The sequence below is a fragment of the Triturus cristatus genome, chromosome 2_2, assembly GCF_964204655.1.
Source record: "Triturus cristatus chromosome 2_2, aTriCri1.1, whole genome shotgun sequence".
NCBI classification, from domain to species: Eukaryota; Metazoa; Chordata; class Amphibia; order Caudata; family Salamandridae; genus Triturus; species Triturus cristatus.
The window spans coordinates 1,148,969,667-1,148,994,890 of NC_140582.1; the positions used below are offsets into that span (position 1 = coordinate 1,148,969,667).

General features: G+C 45.8%; 1 protein-coding gene across 1 annotated transcript in view; it reads right to left on the minus strand.

Annotated features, from left to right (window-relative positions):
* SLC4A11 (solute carrier family 4 member 11) overlaps positions 1-25,224 on the minus strand; it is a 1,034,103-nt gene that overhangs the window by 619,819 nt on the left and 389,060 nt on the right. The window contains exon 9 of the mRNA XM_085642688.1: positions 21,529-21,613. Coding sequence (XP_085498814.1) covers positions 21,529-21,613 — 85 coding nt within the window. The remainder of the gene's footprint in view (positions 1-21,528; positions 21,614-25,224) is intronic.

Genomic DNA, 25,224 nt, shown 5'->3' on the forward strand with positions numbered 1-25,224 from the left:
GGCGGAAAATCTTGACGTCGAGATGAATCCCTCGACGCAGAAGTCGTCCTCTGCTTCTTCGACGGTACCTTCGACGTCGAATCTCCTCGAACCTTGGTCTTCCTGGAGTCAGGAGAGGTGGTATGTCGCAGTTTTTGAGATTGGGAAGCTGAAGAAGGTGGTCATGAGGATGAATGGTCGCCTTCACGACAGCTCCTCTCCTTCTCCAGCTGGGCATGTAGCTTAATGCGCTCTCTATCTCGCAGAGTGCGCTTGGAAAACTTATGGCAGTGAGGGCACCGATCAGGCTTGTGTGAAGTTGGCAAACACACAATACACACAGTGTGGATCCGCCAGTGCCATCTTATTGCCACAGGAAGGGCATTTCCTGAATAAAGCAGGCATTCTGCTGGCAAAAATTAGGAATTTCTTCAGGAAATCAGCAGAATACACCTTCAGGAGCCAGAAAATGTCGAAAAATCTGAAAAAATCTGAATTACCAAACTTTCAGTCAAAAAACTGAAGAGCTCAAGCGCCAGGATCCTCACAGAATGAGCCGGAAAAAAGAACTGGCCCAACTGCCATCTGTAGTGCATCATGGGAGCAGGGGGTCTCCTGCAGGTCTTAAAGGCACGGTCCCCCTACTCTAATGCCTTAAAGGCAAGGTGTCAGTTTTCTTTGTTTCTTGATACTCTACTGCAGCCTACAGGCAAATGCCTGCAATTACAGGTTTGCTTTATGGCAATAAAGCATTGTTGTGTGACAATTGGCTTGGTGCTTCCTTTTCCTTATGGGTTAGGGGGTACTACAATGCAAACCTATGTAATTTACAGCTTTGCCATGTTTGAAACATTTTTAGGCTGCATGTATATGTTTTCACATATGCATATATATGTATATATATGTATTTTCTATATGCTCCGGGATCCCGCACATGGGCGGGGATTATTCATAGATTATGACTATTGATGAGTATCCCCTGGATGAGAAGTTCGGTGAACCAATATTGGCGAGGCCACCTGGGAGCAATGAGGATCATGCGGCAAGGTTGTATCTTGATCTTGCGGAGAACTCGTGGAACCAACGGAATCGGTGGAAAGGCGTAGGCATATATCTGTGACCAGTTCATCAAAAACGCATTTCGGCATGAGTCTTTGTGGGGAACACAACTTGCAAAGGATGGGCATTTGCGGTTCTGGCTGGTCACAAACAGGTCTAAATCTGGGCGCCCCCTCTCTCGAAAAACTCTGTTTAAGGTTGGTTGATGTAGCTCCTGTAGGAGAGTAGGGTCTGCTTTCTATGTTCACCCCCACTTTTTGCTTTTGCTTTACTGGTTTTCGACTTAGATGTGGCTGTGGGCCTGCTAATCAGACCCACAGCCCTGCTGTTCGCTCTCTAAATTGATACTATGTACTTTAGGTGCATAACCCATTTGGATAGGATCACCTTATTGGCCCCTGTACAGTGTACCTTAGGTACCCAGGGCATAGGGGTACCCTAGGCCTCCCAGGGGCTGCAGCATGTATTATGCCACCCCTGGCCTGGCCTTCCATTATGACACAACTGGCTGATCACTCAGCTGGGACAAGGTTGTGTAATCACTACTTGCTTAGGTGTAGTATTCCTATACCTACCTTATATATAGACACATGTGTACCTATCAGCCACTCCTATGGCAGGCCTTAACAATCCTGGAGGCAGAGTGCTTGGTAACATGTGACATGGTGCTCTAGCATGAGCTGAGCCTGTCTGCAGCTTTCGGAACCATGTCCTTATAGCTGTTCTATGATATAGCCTACCATATACTCTTAAAGTGCCTTATAATCTTAAACGGTTATGGTAACTATGGTTTGGCTTTATCGAAACATGTCGTGTAAGGTGTCTACCACTAGGGAATAATACCCCCATCCCATTTCTGGCAATGAGGATATTATCCCTCCCTTCTACAGAGAGAAGACATGTTGAAACCTACTTACCCGGTTAAAGTTAACCAGAGCCCCAGCATCACAAAATGGATGCTGCTGCCACAGACACAAGTCTGACCTCCTGCTGCTGGGAGTCCTTCCAGCGAGGGAGGCTTGGACAATAGGTTTCCTGCCTCGGGAGGTGCGAGCACCACCCTAGACAGGATTTAGTGTATTGGGGCAGGGAGGGTTGAATGAAACGAGACTGCCTGGGGCACACAAGGTGTCCCATGCATAGTCCAGTTCAAACCGGTGCTGGGGCACTCCAGCCCCAGCTCTGGCGCAAAACTGGACAAAGGAAAGGGGGTGTAGCCACTCCCCTTCCTGGTCCCACCCATAGGAGGGACCTTGCAGGTAGCCCAGCCCACTAGCCCAGTACATTAGTAGCTAGTTGGGCCCTGCTAAATTAGATTAACCTGAATCTGCAACTTGAACAGAAACTCTGGACCTTCGACATTCGACCTCAGGAAGAAGACTGAAGAAATCTCCCTTGTGGCCAAGGAGTGACCACCCTGGGCAACCAGGCACCATCCAGCGACCGCTGCTTGCTTTGCGACTGAATCCTACGAGGGACGACTGCAGAGACTGACCAGCGCCGAGACTTCCAGACACCTCTGAACCAGATCCACATCTCCAGCGAAGCTGAGACCCGTGGAGGCGACGAGGGACGTGGGACCGGCGACTTGGGAAACGTGGCTAGTAACTGACTAGCGCGACTTCTGAGGCTTCCTCGAGGCTGTGCTTGGGGAATTGAGAAGCCCCACTCCCGAGCACCATCTGCAAAGAAGATCAGCTCCCCCCACTTCACGTGTTCTGCGTGGGGCCCTTCTGCACCTGTGTTGCTCGACGTGTTGTCCGGTTGCTGGCCCGTTGGCTGGTAGCCTCCGTGACGACGAACCTTTACTTTCAACTTGCTGGTCCGGCTCCTCCAGACTGGCACCCGCTCCTCTGTGAAAGAGGAGCACCCCAGACCTCCCTGGTCTGCACCAGAAGCAAGTCCTCCATCCTGCGTGGGTTACGCTTGCCAAGGCTTGTTGGGTCCTGACTCGACTTCGACGACGCCGACAGCAAGAGCCTTCGTGGGACAGCTCACCTCCTGGTCGTCCTCGACGTCTCCTGGTACCCGTGGCTGCTGCGACAAGCTTCACCTCTTCACCTGCATCTTCACGACATCGCCTGGTTCCTTCCCGACTCCTGGCTGGTGACCTAGACTCTGTCCCTTCTGCTTGCAGGTTCCTTCCTTCTTGATCCCCACCTTGGGATCCACCGGACACCCTTCACTGACTGCCTGTCAGCAACTTTCCTTCAGGCATCCATAGAAGTCCACGACGAAACCCGACGAAAGTTCACACATATGCACCCGCAGCCCGTGGGCTAGGTAACTTGGGTACTTCGGTGCTCACAAGGGTATTGACTATCCTAGGGTCTAGTTTCCGAGTCGCAACTTTCTAGCTATACCAGAAGTGTCCTAAAACTGCTTTTTTCTAACTGCTAGTGATTCTATCGACTTTTACGCATTACGCGCGAGTGTTTCCACTCTGCACCTGAATCCCGTGGGCCTCCCACTTCCTAACTGTTGGTAGTATAGTTTAGCCCCAGCGATTCCCTAGGCCTAGGCCTATCCTGTGTTCGTGACAGTGGTCCTTATACCACTTACTTAATATATGGTTTGCGTGGCCCCTAGGGCCTAACTGTATTACTTACCTGTGTGACTTAATGTATGCTTAAATAAGACTGTTGTACTTACCTCGAATCTCATAAAGAGTGCTGAGGGTTTGCCTAGAATAAATACATTCTATTTTTATATATTTCTGTTGTGGTGTCCTTTCATTTGGTATTCAAGGGATTGCATATGGTATAACAGCTGGCTTCACATGCCATTCAGAGTTTAGCCTAAGACTGATCTTGTCCATGCTACCACTAGGATAGCTGGTCTATAAGGTTGACTTTACAACCAATCACCATAAGGGTTGTTTGGACTGATACAAGGTGTACACTAGAATTAGTGACATCATATATCAGGCCAACTTCTCACAGCCTAATACATGCTTCAGCCCATTGGGGACCCTGGTGTACCTATGCCCTGGGTCCCTTAGTACCATATACTAGGGACTTACAAGGGTACACCAGTAGCCAATCTGGGGGGTACCCAAGTACTCACCACGGCCAATTGAGGGAAGAAGCACAAAGGCTGGGGTCCTGATTAGCAGGATCCCAGTCAGACTAGTCAGAAAAACATAGCAACACCAGGCAAAAAGTGGGGATAACCATGAGGAAGGATCCTACCTTCCTAAAACCGTTTGCAGTCTACCTAAAACCAAGTTGGCTCCTCTAAGGGCATCCCTCAACTCTGCTGCAAGGCTCATAACTCGATCCAAAAGAAACAAAAACATCACTCCTGATCTGAAGTCGCTGAACTGGCTCCCATATGAGACAAGGATACAGCTGAAAATTGCTTGCATGACCCTTAAAGTCATACATTTCAACACACCAAAGTACCTAGCTGAAAAACTAGAGCCGTCTGGCGGCTGTAGATCTAGTAGCTCCAACAAGAAAACAAGTTACTTACCTGTAACTGTAGTTCTCCAGTATTGGACCTTTCATAGATTCACATGCCTGAATCATTCCCCGTCGTCGAGACGGGAGTCTCCGGTACATAAAAAAGCATTGCTTAGTATCATAGCAAACGGAAAAAAGGCCTAGGCCCATTTTCCTTTGCAACCCATAACCTTCGTTATGTAAAAAAGGACTAAACTTGTCCCTGAACCAATCAGGAACACTCCTGAGAGAACCTTCTGCCCTCAGATTTTCGTGCACTTGTGCAATAACTCTTTATGCTAAATCCAAGATGAGCTTCTCAGGGGAGGAGGGTGGGTTGCATGTGAATCTATGAAAGGTCCAATACTGGAGAACTACAGTTACAGGTAAGTAACTTGTTTTCTTACTCCAGTATTGGAGCCTTTCATAGATTCACATGCCTGAATCAGAATAGCGAGCAGTAAATAAATGCACATTTTTTGTTACCTAGAAAGTGAATCCAGGAAACATATATAGTGTGATAAAAATGGTATCTGTAAACCAAATTCCACATATCAAAAATACTTTGCAAATGGTAATACAATAAACAACAATAAAATGTGCGAAAGTACATAATAAAGGAAGGAGGGATGGTAGAGAAGGCTCACCGTTACTGGATAAGGTTCCTCAGCACCGCTTCTCCCACCGCCACATCTCTCCCTGTGGCTGCATCCAAGCAGTAATGCCTGGTGAAGGTGTGTGTACTCTTCCAGGTCGCCACCCTGCAGATATCCTGGATCGGTACTCCTGCGAATAGAGCAGTAGAGGTGGAGACTGCTCTTGTAGAATGTGCACGGACTCGTGCATTCAAAGGTCGGCCAGCTGCCTGATGACAATACCCTATGGCACTTGATATCCATCTGGCAATTCCCCTCTTTGACAAAGGGAAACCCTTCCTGGGTGCGCTGTAGGCCACAAAAAGCTGTGAAGACTTGCGGAAAGGCTTAGTCATCTGCAAATAGAACTTCAAACAACGCTGGACATCCAGCGAGTGGAGAGCTCTCTCCGCCGCTGTTGATGGTTGTGGAAAAAATCTTTTGAGAATTAGAGGTTCGTTCAAATGAGTCAGTTGGAACCTTAGGGATGAATCTTGGATTAGTCCTGAGTATTATCCTGTCCTCTTTGAACTGCAAGAAAGGCTCTTGGACCGTGAGAGCCTGAATCTCCCCCACTCTCCTGGCTGAAGTGAGCGCAATGAGAAGCACAACTTTCCAGGAAAGAAATTTCAGCTCCGCCCTGTGAATTGGCTCAAAGGGCTGTTTCATCAATTGGGAAAGAACGACGTTCAATTGCCAGAGAGGTGGTGGAGGTTTTATTGGAGGGAAAACTCGGAACAGACCTTTCATAAATTGTTTGATGACTCTAGCAGACCACAGAGATGGACCAGAGGCCGTTCTTCTAAAGCGTGAAATTGCAGCTAGGTGTACTTTTATAGATGCATGAGCCAAACCTGACTTAGCCAAAAGCAAGAGGTATGGAATAATCTCGTGAGCTTCTGAAAGCAGCGGATGAATGTTAGACCTTTTGCACCATAAACAGAACCTTTTCCACTTCATCCGATATGTCTTGTTTGTACTATCCGCTCTGGCTCTAGATAGAATCTCACCTGCACTCCGTAGGGATATTCAGATGCTGAAATTCACGGTTTTCAGGAGCCAGGCTGCTAACTGCAGAGATTTCGGATCCGGATGCAGAACTTCCCCCTGGAACATTGTCAGCAGAGACGGTATCGGCTGCAGGCAAATCGGGCGCTCCTCTGACAGTAGAAGCAGCTCCGCAAACCAATGCTGTCTGGGCCACCACGGAGCTATCAGGATTAACCTGCATGGTTCTTTCTTGATCTTCATAAGAACTCGCGGCAGGAGGGGAATTGGAGGAAAAGCGTAGGCAAAGATGCCTGACCATGCCATCAAAAACGCATTCCCCCAAGATCCCCGTTGGGGAAGCAAGCTTGAGAAGAACCGGCATTTTCTGTTCTCCCTTGTCGCAAAAAGATCTACTATTGGAGTTCACCATTTGTGGAAGATGTTGTTCAAAATCCAGTTGTCGATTTCCCAATCGTGACAGACAGACGTAAGTCTGCTTAGAGTATCCGCTTTAGTGTTCTGGTCCCCTGGAAGATGTTCCGCTGTAATGGATACTTCGTATCGTAGAGCCCATTCCCATATCCACTGGGCTTGCCGAGACAGGGAGAGTGATCTTGTTCCTCCCGGTTTGTTCAAATAGTGCATTGCTGTTGTGTTGTCTGTTCTTATAAACACGGCTGCACCTTGAATCCTTGGCAGGAACGCCAACAATGCTAAGCGGAAGGCTCTGAGCTCCAAAAGGTTGATATGCCATTGCTGTTCGTCCGCTTTCCAAAGACCGCTGACCTGCAGATCCTGAAGGAATGCTCCCCATCCTTCCAAGGATGCATCTGTCGTAATGACCAATGGAGCTGGCTGAGTCAGGAAATAAAGACCCTGCGAGATGTTTCGTTTTCGGGTCCACCATGTCGCCGCGTGGATCATGATCGGCGTCACTTTGATTATATCCTCGAAGGATCCTGTCGCTTGATGCCACTAAAGATCCAACTGCTCCTGTAACGGACGCATCCGTAGCCTGCAGCAAGGTACGAGGGGAATGCACGATGACATCGTTCCCAGCAAAGACTTGTACTTGCGTACTGAAAGAGACCTTCTTTTTATAAACGCCTGGGATAGATATATTATTCCCCGCTGTCTCTCCTCGGAGGGGAAGGCTCTGTTTACCTCCGTATCCAGAATCGCTCCCAAGAAAGTTATATTTCTTGACGGTTGCAGAGTTGACTTCTCCTCGTTTAGAGTGAGGCCTAAACTGGCAAATAGTTCTATGCAAGCCTCTGTTGACAACTGGGCTGACGCTTTCGATGGAGCCTTGACTAGCCAGTCGTCGAGGTAAGGAAACACTTGGTGTTTCTGTCCCCTTAGAACCGCTGCCACTGGAGCCAGGCATTTTGTAAAAATCCTCGGGCCGATTTCAGACCAAAAGGAAGCACCTTGAATTGGAAATGATCTTCGGCCACCACGAACCGAAGGTACTGCCTGTGTGAAGGATGGATTGGGATATGGAAATACGCATCCCGTAAGTCCAGTTTGGTCATATAATCCCCTGGGTTTAACAGCAGCAGAATATCCTGGAGGGAGATCATTCTGAAGGTCTGATCCTTGAGGTAAGTATTTAGGGATCTGAGATCCAAAATGGGGCGCCATTGAAGAATGTTTTTCTTGATCAGAAAAAAAAAAAATCGGGAATAAAATCCCCTTCCTTTCTGGGAATTCGGTATCGGTTCTATTGCTCCCTTTCGGAGCATTGTCCGAAATTCTTGACGCATCTGATGTAAATACTTGACCTCTTGAAATCTTGGAGGTGAACAAGGGGGGATTTCCAGAAACTCCAGAGTATGACCGAATTGTATTATGTGGAGGACCCATTGGTCCGTCGTTATCTGCTTCCAATTTTGATGATGGGAAAATCTTCCACCCAGGGGAATATGTGACATATGAGGAGTAAGTGTCACCAGAATGTCATTGTCTTCGGGTGGTGTCTTTCCCTTGGCGACCTCCTCGACCTCTAGGAGTAGATTTTGTGAAACCTCCTCTGTGAATATTGTTGTTGACGATATGGTTGAGATGATGTGGAGTAGGAAGAATAGCGGCGTTGTTGATAACCTCCTCTATAAGAAGGCTGGCCCCTACCTCGTGAGCCACGAAAAGGAACTTTTCTATACTGCAATGTTCCCAGAGATTTCGCTGTTTACGTATCCTTCTTGATACTCTGTAAGGCCTCATCCACATGCTTTCCGAACAGATCTTCCCCATTGAACGGAAGATCCAAGATCTTATTCTGGACTTCAGGCCTAAAAGATGTTGCTCTCAACCATCCTTGTCTGCGTAAAACAGCCGCTCCTCCCAGAGATCTAAAGGCCGTGGTCGCAATGTCCATTGCACAATCTATGGGCCCGATTTACAGAACTAACTTAAGACAAAATCCTAAACTTACTACCATTTTGGTATTCACAGAAGACACTTACTCACTTCGGTATTCACAGAAGTTAGGGGTCCTAACTTTAGGACTCCTAAATGCCTTCTGTGAATACCGAAAGTCTTAAAATTAGGATTTTTCTCAGTTTAGGAGTCCTAAAGTTAGGACTCCTAACTTTACTACTCCTAAACTGAGAAAAATCCTAATTTTAAGGCTTTCGGGAGTCACAGAAGGCATTTAGGAGTCCTAAAGTTAGGAGTACGAACTATACTACTACTAAACTGAGAAAAATCCTAATTTTAAGACTTTCGGTATTCACAGAAGGCATTTAGGAGTCCTAAAGTTAGGACCCCTAACTTCTGTGAATACCGAAGTGAGTAAGTGTCTTCTGTGAATACCAAAATGAGTAAGTGCCTTCTGTGAATACCAAAATAAGTAAGTGCCTTCTGTGAATACCAAAATGGTAGTAAGTTTAGGATTTTGTCTTAAGTTAGTTCTGTGAATCGGGCCCTATGACTTCAGCCGAAGTCCTTTCACCTTCCTGGAGGATTTTTCTGGCCTCTTGTCTGTCCGCTTCAGGTATGCTATCAATGTATGGTGATAGGTCGCACCACATCTGACCATCATACCTGCCCAGGATGGCTAGTGCATTTGCTGCCTTGACCAGAAGAGCAGACATGGACGAAAACATTTTCCCTGCATTATCCAAGCGCCTACCCTCTCTGTCCGGTGGCGTCGAAATTGGAGCAGACGGATTCCTCGATTTTTGCTGCGCCGCTTGAGTTATAACCGAGTCCGGTTTGGGGTGACCTAATAAACAAGCCGGAGCATCGGAAGGCGCTTTGTATTTTTTGTCCAGCCTAGCAAGCACTGGAGTAACCGTTGCCGGCGTCTCCATAACTTTGAGACCTTCCTCCCATAGATGACTCACAATTGGAAGAGATCTAACCGTCTTGCAAAACGGTTCTTTGAAATCATAGAAAAAGCATTCTGCTTTACCTGATGACATATTGAGCGCAAATCTCTGCGCGGCCCTTTCCATCAGATTATGGAACCCTCCAATGTCCTCCGGAGGGGAATCCACAGGTCTTGGTGACGGAGATGAAGGGGACGGAATCAAATACTCATCCCATTCCTTACTAGGATCTGTTATCTCCCCTTCCTCCTGCTCTTCATCCTCAGAAGTGTCCAGAACCGGCTGTGGCAAAGGTGATATTGGCCGCGGAACCGGGACCTCCGGTCTTCGCACTGGTGTACATGGAACAGAGTGCGCCGGAGTCACTGGCATCCTTTGGGTAGACTCAGGCAAAGTATGCCTTTTCTTGTAATCATCCAACATGAACTGCAAATCCGTCAGAAGAGAAGCTGGAACACTCACCATCTCTTCCTGATCATGTTGTCGGGGGCGGTCCTGATAACCCCCATACTCATCCTCCCAGTCATCCTCCTGACATTTAACATGCAACTGAGAGGGGCTACTTGCATAGCCAAACGGACCCTCATTATCATCTTCCTGCGAATCCTCCTCCTCCAATAAATGGGATGTAACCAGAGGCGTTACCTTACTATGAGACGTAATATCTGGGGTAATCCTTCTTTTCCTGGCAAAATCCCGCTTTTCTGGGGTTTTTTCCCTAGTCGACGAGCCCGTCGACGAGATTGCCATAGTAACCGCCGCCGACGCCGTTGTCGTCGATGCCGTCGTCGACGCTGTAGACAGTCGTCGTTGCTGCCGTCGACGGTGCCGTCGACGATGTAGTTGTGGCCGTCGTCATTGTCGTCGTCGACGCTCTCGTCGTCGACACTGCCGTCGACGATGCCATCGTCGACGAGAGTATAGGTTTAATAATGACTTTTACTTCACTCTTCTTCGTCGACGACGACGCTACCTTCTTCGTCGACGATCCCGTCGACAATGTAGATTTTTCTAATTTCTCCTCAGGTGAAGTAGACGCTGGCTTTTTAAGCGTATGTTTCATTTTAAGGGGTAATTTTGAGGGCTCAGAACTTGTTTTCTTTGGCTGTTTCACCCCTGAAGCATGACCCTTGCTCTCCTTTTCTTTAGTTTTAGGAGATTTTGAGGGACTGCACTCTGAAGACCCAGAAGTGGTCTTTATAAGAGCCTTCTCAGGTTTCTCCCCTGAGGTATGAGCCTGAGGAGATCTGCCTCTCTTCTTAGATCTCCTTGAAACAGTTGACGCCTCATCACTGTCACTAGACACGACGTCCTTCCTGGTTTTAAGTTTTTGGAGCCAAATTAGCAGTCTGCCTTCACGATCCCTTAGAGTCTTATTAGAAAAGGTGCGAAATACCTTACACTCCTTCGCCTGGTGGTGTGGGTAAAGGCAGTATATACAGTCTTTATGAGGATCATCAGTATATAATCTCTTCTTTGAACAGGTGGCACAGGCCCTAAACAAGCCTTTCTTTTCTTTATCAGCCATTCTCCAAGATGATGTAGAAATTTCAGTTGAAAAAATCTCAATCTAGAACCAACTGTAGAATTTGAGCAGAGCTCAAAGGAGACTCCCTAGCACAACGTGAGGTAGAAAATCTGAGGGCAGAAGGTTCTCTCAGGAATGTTCTAGAGGGTGAGAGGCTCTGATTGGTTCAGGGACAAGTTTAGTCCTTTTTTACATAACAAAGGTTATGGGTTGCAAAGGAAAATGGGCCTAGGCCTTTTTTCCGTTTTCTAGGATACTAAGCAATGCTTTTTTATGTACCGGAGACTCCCGTCTCGACGACGGGGAATGATTCTGGCATGTGAATCTATGAAAGGCTCCAATACTGGAGTAACCTACTGTTCAAACATCAAATTTCAGAGAAGGAAACCTACGTCTGAGCTTTATCAGAAATGGCCCAGAGATTCTGGAACTCCTTGCCTCCTGACATCAGATTGAACACTTCAACTGAACCATCCAAAAAAGAAGTCAATGTGCTTTTGACATACAAATTTCTACCCTTGGACTCACTGACTTATTCATGGACATTGAGATATCGCATTGCCTGGTTTTTAATCTCTTGCTATGGCCATGTTTATTACCTATTGCCCTTGCATATTTTACTCTGCTCACTGTTTGTACAGGTTTCTTCTTGCTCAACCATGTATAAGGCGCGCCGATAAGCTTTACGGTCAAGTTTGCGCTATATAAAACTTTATAAATAAATTTAATAAATAAAATAAAGCAGGAGGAGAAGGAGGGCTGCTGGGCTTGATGACTTTATTTGGATCTCTATATTGGCCTAGCAGCTTGTTTGGCCGTAGGACCGGTTGGGAAGGCTGGTGATGCCAAAAGGAGGAGCCTTTTAGAAAGCCCCACAACATATACAACTGTTTCTAGTCCCAGGGTGGAGACTAGAGATGAGGGGAATAGACATTGGCCTTCTTGCCTTGAACATGTTCCAAGGCAAAACCAGCTCTGTCAATGAACAGGTGAGCCCAGCTGAATGGCATATCCGTGAGGCTCACCTGCACATCTTTGGAGAATCTGATGGATTGATGCCAGGTATACCTCCTCACAGCTATGGAAGAACCAATGGACTTGGCCTCAGAAACCACAGTACCCAGGCCTGCCCTGATAATTTGATCCAAGGCATTTTGGGAGTTCTGCACCACCTCAGTAAATTGTTTATCAAGGTGGTCTTAAGATTTTGACCCACCAGATTCACTTTCTCTCAAAGTATGTGTTATCAGGCAAGCAAGCAGGTACTTGCAGTCAGTATACAACTTTTTGGGACTCCTTGTCTGGTGGTGCTGTGGACAACGCAACCAGACTGTTTTGCATGGGAGAGAGCTAGCCTAATCATACTGTGTGGAAGGGTGAAGGTCAAGAGAAAGGAAAAGTCTATCACCTGGCAACACACCAATTCACAGCTGGGGAGGAGGTGGGTTTGCCTCATGCTCCTTTGATAGGCTCAAGTAAGGAATCAATGAAAGTTAACAGAGGTTTTGAAGACCTCGATCAGTGACCTGGCTTTCAGGCAGTCAGGGGCAACTTTATGACATCTGCTGCTTTAACACTGCATGGAGGGGGTGGGGTGAAGCCATTCAATCGCTCTCTCAGGAAAGGGCATTAGCATTCTGGAGAGTCTGCGTCAGAGAATGGTGGACTCCACAAATTCATCACCTCATTGCTGGGTCTAACATTTGGATAGGGTTTAAGTCCGAACCAAAGATGACCTCCCTAGTTTGCCAATAATGTTAGCCTAGCACCGGTTCAGGCTGTGAAGTTCTCTGTGTCCATCTCTAGGCCTCCCTCCTACACATGTGGAGGATCTCTCGATGGAGGAAGCTTCAGCAACTGTTTTGGGACAGTCTGGGCTTGAAAAGAGTCCACGTTTCTTGAACCTTCGAGAGACTTCTCTCAGCCACTTTTTATTCCTTAGAAGCAGCATAGAGGAAGGATCATGCGAGGAGATAAGCTTTATCTAAACTCTTTGGCAGCTAATTAAACTTTGAAACAGTCCCATATGACCCCACAGCCTCACAAGGCTAAGAATGTTTTGTTAAAAACTGGCTGTCTGGTTTCCAGTGGATCCCTTACACAACATTCAGTTTTTCAGTCCAGCAGATTACCTTTAAATTAACGCAATTGATGTAGGCACATAAAGGTGCCAATTCGTGAAAAAGGCAATTGCAACTTAGTGGATTTATAATACTAAAGGACAAAAAAGTTATTATTTTCTACAAATGACAGACATGTCTCGTTCAAGTGGAATTGGTAGCGAAAGACCTGTAAACTTGAAGAAATAACAGGTACACATATTCATTTTGGTGAATGCCAGTGAACGGTGAACAAAGAAATTAGTTACTCACCTGTAATTCCAGTTCTCCAATACTGATATCTTTTATATATTTCACTGCTTGAATAATTACCTGTCAGGCTGGGAAAACGGTGCAATATACTGTAAAAATATACAGCATACCGTATACAATGCAAAAGGGCCATAGGCCTGAAATAACAGTATTTTTTAGTAGCACATCTATTTAATTTGAAAGAACCCAACTTCGGCCAATGAGGGGAAGCTTAAGCTCTCCTACTCCCTCAGGAGGCTACCATAGCTCAGATTTAAAAGCACAAGTGTAAGAATAAAATATGATGACCCTTTGACAGCGGAAGAGGGAGCGTTGCATGAGAATATATAAAAGATATAAATGTTGGAGAACTGGAGTTGCAGGTAACTAATTTCTTCTCCAACATTGGATCTTTTGTATATTCACATGCTCAAATCAGAATAGCAAGCAGTACACATTACAAAATACAAGGGGGAAGAAGGCTAACCTTTAATGAAACCGGTTTCCAGAACTGCTTGTCTCACTGCTGCGTCAGCTTCTGTGTCCACATTTAGGCAGTAGTAATTTGTGAAAGTATGCCTGCTCCTCCAGGTGGCTACACTGTAGACATTCTTTAAGGGCACCCCTGCATAGAGTGCCGCAGTGGAAAGCATGCCACTGGTGAAAAGCACCTTCACTTTTCCATGCAGGGGTCACTTGGCTTTGGCATGACAAAAGGCATTGCAGGCTGACAGCCAATGAGCTAGCACCTGTTTGGACAGGGCTGGAGCTTTTCGTGGTTGATTAAACAACAGAAACAGCTGGTCTAATGTGCTTAGGTCCTTTGTCCTGTCTACAAACAATCTGAGACATCTACGCAAATCTAAAGAATGTAACAATCTTTCTGCTGTTGAAGATAAGTTTTGAAAGAAAGATCTAAGAATGGCAGGTTGATTTAGGTGAAAGTCAGTTGGAAATGTTTGGAATGAATTTAGGGCTGTTTGAGACTTACCCGGTCCTTTATAAACCAAAGAAAAGGCTCACTGATGGTGAATCTCTTGCACTCTCCTGGCTGATTTTAGAGCTAGGAGAAGTGCTGTTTACCAAGAAACACATTTTAAGTCTGATTTATGTATAGGCTCAAAAGGAGGCAACATCAGATGACTGAGGACTGGATTAAGCTACCTTCGAACCAGAGGATGTTGAAGAGGTGGCAACACTTTGAAGAGCCCTTTCATAAACTGTTTAATGGTCCTGTGGGAAAACAGAGTAGATGCGGATATATCAGTTCCCTCTAAATTTCGGGATTGCAGCAAGATGGACCCTGCCTGAGGAATATTTCTGCCCACTCTTTGCTAAATTTAACAAATATCGAAGGATCTAAATAGGTTTCATTTTAAGTGGATGATAACCATTATTCCTGCACCATAAACAGAAAGGCTTCCATTTAGCGTGACAATTCTCATCGCTGGAGCTTAAGCCTGTGCCAGAATATGATTATTGCGGTACAACTAAATGGACAAATATTAGGTGTTCAGGTACCATGCTTTCAACTTCAGGGACTTGGCATTGTGGTGGAGAAGCACAACTGAGTGCATCCGCCTGATGAACAAGTTACTTACCTTCGGTAACGATATTTCTGTAAGAAACATAGGTTAGTTATAGATTCCTTACCACCCTACCCATCCTCCCCATTCGCGAACTGATTTCTAGAGTAAAGGACATCCTTTCAGGGCCCTAGTTTTGTGCACCAGTTGTCAGTGTCTTGCATGGCTCTGCGCTTCTGGCGCGGAAAGTGGAGTAGAGAATTGACATCAGCGCGTGAGGGCGGCGTCTAAGCAGCTGCCGTGACATCATCCCGGTGACCACGACGCCAACGACGGACGCGGAGCCGACCAACGCCACCATTCGAATCGAAAAAACTTTCCGGATCCTGTCTGACGCCTGGGAGTAATTCTAAGGTAAGGAATCTATAACCAACATGTTTCTTTCACTTGCAGCCTGGCAGACGTTCTACAGCGATGTCTATCCTGTGAGAAACGGCTTAGCACCACAGCAGCTGAGCCTCTTCTGAAAGGAGTTTGGACCACGTTCCTCCTTGCTTGGCTAAGTACAGCATGGATGTTGTTTTATCAGTTTCGACTTACACTGGCAGACCTTCCAATATGGGGAGGAAAGCTTGCAAACCTAGTCGTATGGTGGGCAGTTCCAAAACATTGATGTGGATCCTCTTCTTTGCATCTGACCAGAGGCTTGTGGTTGTATATTCTTGCAGGTGAGCTCTCCATCCGTTATGGACAAACCGGTAGTAAGTATTAACCTTTCTTTTATCGGCAGAAAAGACCGGCATTTAGGTTTGATGGGATCATAAACCACATTATGCTAACTTCAAGCGCCTTGTGACACGGACCATATCTATCCATTAGCCTTCTATCCGTTTCGATTGCAAATCCAGTTTTTGCCGGGCAGGTTTCATACAGAGCCTGCAAAACTGAACGATGGCTATACATGATGCCATCAGTCCCAACAGGGACATGTCTTACCTCACTGTGATTGTTTTCTAGCAATAGTCTTTGCCACAGTCTACAACTTTCTCGCCCTTTCCGCTGATGGAAAAGATTTTCCCAACAGTGTGTCGAATATCACTCCCACAAATTGAATCTTTGTCTGGGGTTCCAGCAAAAAATTCTCTGTTCAGAGTGAGACCCAATCTTTGGAAGAGACTGATGCAGGCATTTGTGTTAGCTTTTGTTACTTCCCTGGATAGGGCTTTGACTAGCCAGTCATCCAGGTATGGAAACACCTGGCCACCTTCTCGCCTGAAAAAAGCGGCCAATGGGGCGAGACATTTGCTGAATTTGAGGTGCTGGTTTGAGTCCAAAAGGGAGCGCCTTGAGCTGGTAGTGCTACCCTGCTACTGAGAATCAGAGGTACTTTGTGTGTTCAATGAATGGGTATGTGAAAGTATGAATCTCAAAGGTATAAGTATATCAAAAAATCCTCTTCCTGCATTAACAAGGGGACTTCTTGTAAAGTTACCATTCAAAATGACTATCTTAATAAACGCGTTCAGCTATCTCAGATTTAGTACTGGTCTCCATTGACCAGTCTTCTTGATTAAGAAGAACATGGAATAAAATCCTTGGTTCCTTTGCAATTTGTAGATAACTTCAATGGCTCCTATGAAGAGAAGCATGAGAATTTCCATGTGATACCCCTTCAAATGAAGATGTTCTTTCTTTCTTGGTGGACGAACTGGGTGTCTCTGGATGAACTCCAACGTATGACCTGATTGGCAATTTGTATCACCCATTTGTCTGAAAGTGTATTCTTCCATGTGAGACCAGAAACGTCTGAAAACTAGGTGGAAAAGGGGTTACAGGCGCTGGGAGCCAAGCTTTTTTTTTTTTTTTTGTAAAACATTTTTATTAATGAAAACAAAGAAACAAGCATCAGTAATAGCATTACAATACTGTAGGAGCAGTACAATAGGCCTCGGCGGTACAGTAGGGAATATTACAGTTGGTACATGTATATGGTGGAAGGTCTAGGGCGATGGGAGGTCATCCCACACCGGGGCTAGGAGGGGCTGACAAATTTCTCCCCGATAGGAATTCCACGATCCCCACACTCGAGACCATTTTTTGGGACATCCACGGGAAACATACACTGATTTTTCTCTAAACATGGCCCAATCCATATCCTTCTCCCAGTCTTGTGCCGTGGGCAGACCCGCCGCCCCCCACCGGTGGGCAATGTTTCTCTTGGCTAGCATCAGTCCCAGCGTTACCCACTGCGTAAGGCAAACATTCAGGTCGGTCAGCTCCCATATGTTCAGGAGACACCTCCGGAATTCCACCCTGAGTTGCACGGTCAACACTGCATTAATTATGTCATGTATTTCCCGCCAGTAGTGCTGGATAAGTGTGCATTCCCAAATTATGTGAAAGAAGGTCCCCAGCTGGCCACATCCCCGGCTGCAAGCACCCTCCTCTACCCATCCCATTCGCACCAGCTGAGGCCCCGCCACGTATGTACGGTGGAGGATCTTTAACTGGACTAGACGGAGACGCGCCGATATCGCTACCACTCTGGGAGAAGAGACCGCCTCCTGCCACTCCTCATCGTCCATTTCAATGCCGTCGCTGATCCATTTATCTCGGAGCACCCGAAGGGGATCCGAGATGTTATTGACCAGTTTTTTGTATATCAAGGAGATTGTGCTGTCTAGGAGATGGCCATCCAGCACCCTGTCCTCCAATCGGGAGGATTCCGGCAGCGTGGTCCCGGGTTGTAAGTACTTGCGCAGTGCATGCCGAACCTGCATATATCGGAAGAACTCCGATTCGGCCAAGTTATACTGTTGCTGCAGCGCTGCAAAGGATATATGATTTGTCCCACAAATCCCCAATACTTACAATACCTATGAGATCCCATTTGTTGAATCCCTTACATTTCCATAGTTCACCCAGTTGCTCAGAATCCCACAGCGGTGTTGCCAGCGTCAGCTTTCGACTCCATCCCAGGCGGTTAGTGGCTGCATGCCAAATGTGTACTGCATGCTTAGTGGGGCCCGTTAGGGGATAACGTCGGGGCTTAGAATAAAGGGCTCTTCCATAAGTCCCTCCAGAGAAGAGCCACCTGTCCGTATTATAGCCCGGATCGTAAGGCTGGGCATGAGTGCAATGGTTAACTGAGGATAGGTGAGCCGCCCAGTAGTACAGTTGTATGTCAGGGAGGCTGATACCTTCGTCATACCAATTTAGGGTAAGCTTCCTGAAAGCGATACGGGGCCTACCGTTCCACAGAAGATCTCGCTGAAGAATCTCGACCTCCCGGAAATAGGACGTCGGTATCGGGTCCATGGAATCCTGGAGGGCATAAAGGAAGCGGGGCAGGGACATCATTTTATAAAGAGCGGCCTTACCCAGTAGGGAGAGAGGGAGCGACCTTCACCTGGCTATGTCCTTACGCAGCCGAATCAGAGGGGGCTGGAGGTTACGGGAATAGCGAAGAGAGGGGTCTAGAGAAAGAAAAAACACCAAAGTACGTGAACCTCTCAGTACATATTTGCAGTGGGCACCGCGTGGTGTAATCGGGGGGGCTCACCCGCCACCACGAAAATGAAGGATTTGCCCCAGTTTATAGAGTAGCCAGAGTAGCGACCGAAAACCGTGAAAATGTCCAAGACCACTATCAGCGATCTCCTTGGGTAGGACAAGTATAAAAGGATATCATCTGCATAAAGAGAGATCCTGTCCTCCCAGTCCGGGGACCAACGCATACCCCTGACCATCCGGTCCTGGCGTATCCATGCGGCCAGCGGCGCCATGGCAAACAGCAGGGGGGACAGGGGGCAGCCCTGACTGGTCCCTCTGCCCAACTCAAAGGCCGCCGACTTCCTATTATTGACCACGACTTGTGCCATTGGACGTGAATATAACAACTGCACCCATTGTAAGCACTTGGGGCCAAATCCGAGTTTCTCCAATACCGCCCACAGGTATGGCCATTCGATGGTGTCGAAGGCCATAGCCGCATCTAGGGAGACTATAACCAAGCTCTTTTTTTGATTTTCATTGTTTCGTGCTTGTGAAGAACCTTCCCTCTAGAAGACGTCCCGTAAGACTGTTGGTGGTTCTGACTGAAGGAGTATTCTTGAATGTATCCAGACTGTGTTTGAGGCTAATATGAACATCCACTACCACCATATTAATTGAATCCTCCTCTGAAAGTTTGTGATCTTCTTAAGCCTCAAAGATCTAAGATTCTGCAAAAGTCCTAATGCCTTTACAGTGTCAATTTTAAGAACCTGCAAAGCCTCAATTACATGTTTGCCGTAAATAGTGAGGCCATCAAAAGGCATAACATGAATATAGGCTTAGACATCATTACGTAAGGCTACAGACTTTAACCAGCCTTGTCTTCTTAGTACAGTACCTCCTGCCAGTTGACGAAAACCTGCGTTCGAGATAGCCATTGCTGCGTCAATAATGAAGGAAGAGGAAAGCTTTCCTTCCGGATCATTCTCACTGCTTCATAACGACCTACAATTGCCAGGGCACTGCATGTCTTATTGAGGTTGCTGCCACAGACAAAATTCTTCAGCCCCGATTATCAATGCTTTTGCTATCCTTGTCTGGAGGACCGGAGGATGGCGTTAATGGGGTCTTGGTTCTTCCCAGAGCTGCTGAAGAAATGACTCAATCCAGTTTTGTATGACCACTGAGACAAGCCGAATCCAGAGCCTTATACTTTTTCTCTAGATAAGGTATCATTGTAGCTGGCGTCTTCATTCATTTTAATCCTTCTGACCAAACAATCAATAATGGGTATGGTTTTAATAGACTTGTGAGGCTGCTCTTTAAAGTTATAAAGAAAACATGGTTGATCTACAGACGTCATTGGCAGATTGAATATCTTGACAGATCTTTCTATTAATGAAATCTAGAGATCTGTAGAATCCTGTGGTTTCGGTCCATCATTTCCACTAAGGATAATTAATTTCCGTCTTGCATCATCCTGTCCTCCATCGTCTTGTGGAAGTTCAACCTCCTCCCCATCCACATACAAATATACCAAACCATTAGTTCCATCATCCAAGTTCTCTGTGAACAGATCTGGAAGTTGGATCCTTTGGCGGTGGAGGAGGAGATAGTAGCAACAGCTGCAAAGAAGGTGATACCAGCAAAGGAACAGATGGGGGTGGGGGTGCCAGAACGGGTGTAGCACATAACTTTAGGATTATCGGTTGTGGTAATAAATTAGTGAAAGTCTCCATCATCTGTTGCAACGTTGATAAAAAGGCCATTGGCATTTGAACCACATCTGGTTCCCTATAATAGCTTGGTGGTTTCTCTCATATCAATTATAGTAGTTTGAGACAATCTTGCTGTGTGGAGGCATAATCACTAGCATTCTCTTCTTGGTTTGATTGCATTTTTTGAGCTGGAGGTAAACTGGGCTCCTTTAATGGTGAAATAACATCTCTTAAATTCACTGTTGACCATAGTTGTCAACAGTATTTTCTTCCACAGTGATTCCACCATCGACAGTATGACAGTCATCGACGAAAGGGTCGCAGGAGACTGCATGGTCGACGGTCTCACCGACAAAGTTTTCCTTGCTGACTATATGTTGTAGAAGTAATCAGACAGTTTTGTCGATTATGCCTTTGAAGGTAGGTCTTTTGATTTATTTTTCTTCACTACAGATTGATCTCCTCTATAGTGTCTACAGGTATGCATGTATATTTATCCTGCGAATTACCAGAAGATGTGGCTGCAAGCGCTGTACCATATAAATCACACTCCGGAAACTGTACAAGTCTACTGTTGCCTTTGTGGAAGTGCTTGGAGGGGCACTTTCCACAGAATTCTCCCCTGAAGAGAGGGCATCTCCTTTAGAAGGAGGAACATTCTCTCGTCCATAAGGAATAATGGCAACCTCCTTTTTCTGTTTGAAAGTTTTAGTTGAAAATGTTTGACCTAAAAGAATATATTTATATTGACAATGTGGACAATCTGTGTAAATCTTACCACAAGATGAACCAGGTTTAAAAAGAGACTTTTCTCTGGCAGCCATGGTCAGAGTTGGTGACAGTTGGTTGTCAGGTCAAAAGGTCTCCCTGGTTCAGAAAATAGTAATTTTCCCTAAAAACACACAGAACCTCCGAGCTCAAGATAGGGCTGGTTCAAACCCAGGGCAGAACAAAACGTTAACAATTTCAGGTTCACTAAATGGTCAAAGCAGAGCTCTGCCAGTAGCTCCCTCACACTGAGATGCAGTAGAAATCTGAGATATGGTGGCTTCTAGGGGGAGTAGGAGAGCTTGAGCTTCCACCTCATTGACTTAAGTTTGGGTTCTTTCAAATGAGGCGGATGTGCTACTTCAGATACTAAATTGTTTCAGGGCTATGGCCCTTTTGCATTGTATAAGGCATGCTTTATATTTCTACACGATTAACTGCTATATTATTGTTACAGGGATTTCCAGCCTGACTAAGGGAAATGATTCAAGCATGTGAAAATGTAAAAAAATCCAATGTTGGAGAATAAGCAAGCATCTCATTAGCAAAAGTAATCGCTTTAACCACTGCCCACAATTACGTGCTATTTGGATGTGTTTAACATACAGATAAATTAAACTAGTGACTAAAACAATTTTAAACATTCACAACCTACAACTTTAACTACAGTTCTGACAATGTCTTTAAAGGCAAACTTTGCCTACCATCAGTGAAGTCCTGAGGGTACACTGGCAACCTGCGTGAAATATCTTCAAAAATCCCATTACCAATATTATAAAAGTCCTGGATCTAAAAATAAAATAAAATAAAGGCAATGTAATGACAGATAGGAACCTCATTCAAACATTAAAAGAAATTGTAATGGCAGACATTGAGGAACTGAACAGTTTACGGTCTTACATGGAAAACAAAAATGCTTGTGCTCTAATATCGAAAAGGAAAATGCTACTTACCAATATATGCATCTGTTCTTGGCATGTAGAGCTGTAGAGTTGTATACTTTAGCATGGATCGCCATCTGGTGTTGGGCTCAGATGTTTGCAGTTTGTTTTTGTCGAAGAAGTCTTGGTTAGTCACGAGATAGGTGACTCCTCCTTATAGTGACAGTGCAGATCGGCATCGACTCTAGCCCCAGATTGTTTTTCGCCATGAAGGGTAATGATGGAGTTAGTATGAAAGAAGAAAAAGATGTCCATGTGTAATGTATCTAAGTAAGAGAATACTGCAACGGATAAAGGTATCCGGGGAGGTGGGTGGGCATATAAAACTCTACAGCTCTACATGCCAAGAACAGATGCATACTGGTAAATTGCATTTTGCGTTTGAGGCATATGAGCTGTAGATTGTATACTTTAGCATAGACTATATAGCAGTTTTCCTTCTTAGTGGTGGCCACCTGTATCTATTGCAGTGGTCTGAAAAATTGTTCTTAATACAGCCTGGCCCACACTAGCTTGTTGATTTGCTTGCACATCTACACAATAGTGTTTAGTGAAAGTGTGTGGTGTAGACCAAGTTGCTGCTTTGCAGATGTCATCTAGGGGAATGTTAACCAAGAATGCCATAGATGCCTCTAGTTTGCGTGTGGAATAAGCTCTAGGGGGAATTGTTAGCGTGCGTTTAGCTTTGAGATAACATATTTGGATGCACTTAACAATCCATCTTGCAATAACTGTTTTTGAAATGGGATTGCCCTTGTGAGGTGAGGAGAAAGATGCAAAGAGTTGTTTAGTCTTTCTAAAAGGTTTAGTTCTTTCTATGTAGAATAATAACGCCCTTTTTACGTCTAGTGTGTGAAGAGCACGTTCTGCCACTGAGTCTGGTTGAGGGAAAAAAAAAGACTGATTAAGGTGGAAGGCAGAAACTACCTTGGGTAGAAATGTTGGGTTAGATCTAAGAACCACTTTACTATGATGCATTTGAAAAAATGGTTCTTGTATGGTTAATGCCTGGAGTTCACCAACTCTTCTGAGGGATGTGATAGCTACCAGGAAGGCTACCTTCCAAGTGAGGAACTGTAACTCACATTTGTGTAGAGGTTTAAATGGGGGACCCATGAGTCTGGTAAGGACAATATTGAGGTTCCAGACAGGGGAAGGTGGAATTCTAGGTGGAATAATTCTTTTACGCTTTGATAGCAGGAACTCAAAATAAATAGTGTTTGTTTTGGAGGTAAGCGGCTATTGCAGCTAGATGTAGCCGTATAGATGTGTATGCCAAATTACTTTGTTGTAGATGCAAGAGATAACAGATAATGTTTTGAATGGAAGCATCTAGTGGGTTGATTTTGTTATTTGTACAATAAATAACAAATCGCTTCCACTTTGCTGCATAGCATGCTCTTGTGGTAGGACGTCTAGCCTCTTTGATGAAGTTCATACAATCTGGTGGGAGATTGAGGTAGCCAAACTCTAGGACCTCAGGAGCCAGTTCGCAAGATTGAGTTGATTGGGATCTGGATGTCGCATCTCTCCATGGTTCTGTGTAAGAAGTTTGGGTGAGAGGCGTAGCTTTTGATGCAGAGCTACTGATAGTTCCAACAGGTTTGTGAACCATGGTTGTCAGGCCCCCATGTTGGAGCAACTAGGATCATTGTGAGGGAATGCTGTTTGAGTTTCTGAACCACTAACTGAATGAGCGGGAGAGGCGGAAAAGCATAAGCAAATTTGTCTGACCAGTTCATCCATAGCGCATTGCCTTTGGACAATGGGTGTGAATAACTGGAGGCGAAGTTTGGGCATTTTGCATTGTGATGTGTGGCGAACAGGTCTATGTCTGGGTGTCCCCACATTTGAAAGAATGGAAGAAGAACTTGAGAATGAAGTTCCCATTCGTGGATAAGTTGTGTTTGTACTCCCGGGAGATGTTCTGCTCGAGGTATATCTTCTGGGGAATAGCCCATATAGTTTGTGAAAGGCGTGAAAGTTGGAGAGTGTGTGTCCCCCCTTGCTTTGGAATGTAATATATTGCGGTCATGTGTGTACGTATTAGGACAGCTTTGCCTAGTAGCAAAATTTGGAAAGACTTTAGTGCTAAAAAGATTGCTAGTAACTCCAGGGTATTTATGTGGAGTTGTTTCTGTCGAGGGGTCCATAAGCCCTGAACAGTTTGACTTTGTAGATGAGCTCCCCAGCCAGTGAGCGACGCCTCTATTAGTACTATTTGCGGAACCGGGTCGAGGAACAGCCGCCCTTTGGAAAGGGTTTGAGCAATCCACCACTGAAGAGAGCGATGTGTGCGGCCGTCCACCAACACCAGATCTGTCAGCTGACCTTGAGCCTGGTTCCACTGATGTGCCAAGCATTCCTGCAAGGGACGCATCTGGAGTCTTGCATAAGGGACGATGAGGATGCAAGAAGCCATCATCCCGATTAACTGCATAAACACTCGAGCTGGCAACGAGTGTTGAGGCTGAAATTGTAAAATTAGAGCATGCATGGAGTGAATCCTGTCTGGATTGGGGTATGCTAGAGCTTTTGAGGTGTCTAGAGTAGCCCCTTGATATTGTTGTATGTTGGATGGTTGAAGGTGAGACTTGTCTAGGTTTAATGTAAGACCCAAGTCGTGAAGTATATGGATCGTTTTTTGTGTGTGCTGTACACAACTGTTGTGAGAGATGGCTTTTATGAGCCAGTCATCCAGATAAGGGAACACATGGATGTGTTGTCGCCTTAAATGAGCTGCTACCACTGCGAGGCATGTGGTTTAGACTCTGGGTGCCGTGGTAACTCCAAATGGAAGAACTTTGAACTGATAATGTTGTCCATCCACCATGAACCTGAGATACTTTCTGTGAAAGGGGTGAATAGGAATATGAAAGTAGGCGTCTTTTAGATCCAGGGTGGAGAGGAAGTCGCTTTGTTGAAGTAGTGGAAGCACCTATTGGAGAGGGACCATGTGAAAGTGGTCTGATTGGATGTAGAAGTTTAGGGGTCTGAGGTCTAATATTGACCTGAGAGATCCGTCCTTTTTTGGAATGAGAAAGTAGAGTGAATAAACCCCTGTGCCCTGTTGGGGTAAGGAAACTGGTTCCATTGCATGTTTGTGTACTAGAGAGATAATTTCCAGTTTGAGGACAGTCAAATGTTCTGTGGACATTGGATGGAGGAATGTGTGGGGGACTGGACGTGAGTTCCAGGCAGTGACCATACTAGAAAATTTGTCTTCCCACCTGTCTGTGGTGATGGAATTCGAGACAAGTAGGAACTGTGAAAGGCGTCTCCCGTTAGGTGTGGAATGGTCAGGGGGGAAGTCGCTGCTTGGTGGTAGGGGAGCTGCGGGTGTTATTACCCCGGCCTCAGCCCTGGTTACCCCTGTAACCTCTCCTAAAGTATCCTTTGGAAACACGCTCTGATTGACGCTTTTGTAGGATGAGGAAGGGTGCTCTGGTGTGTTGGTTT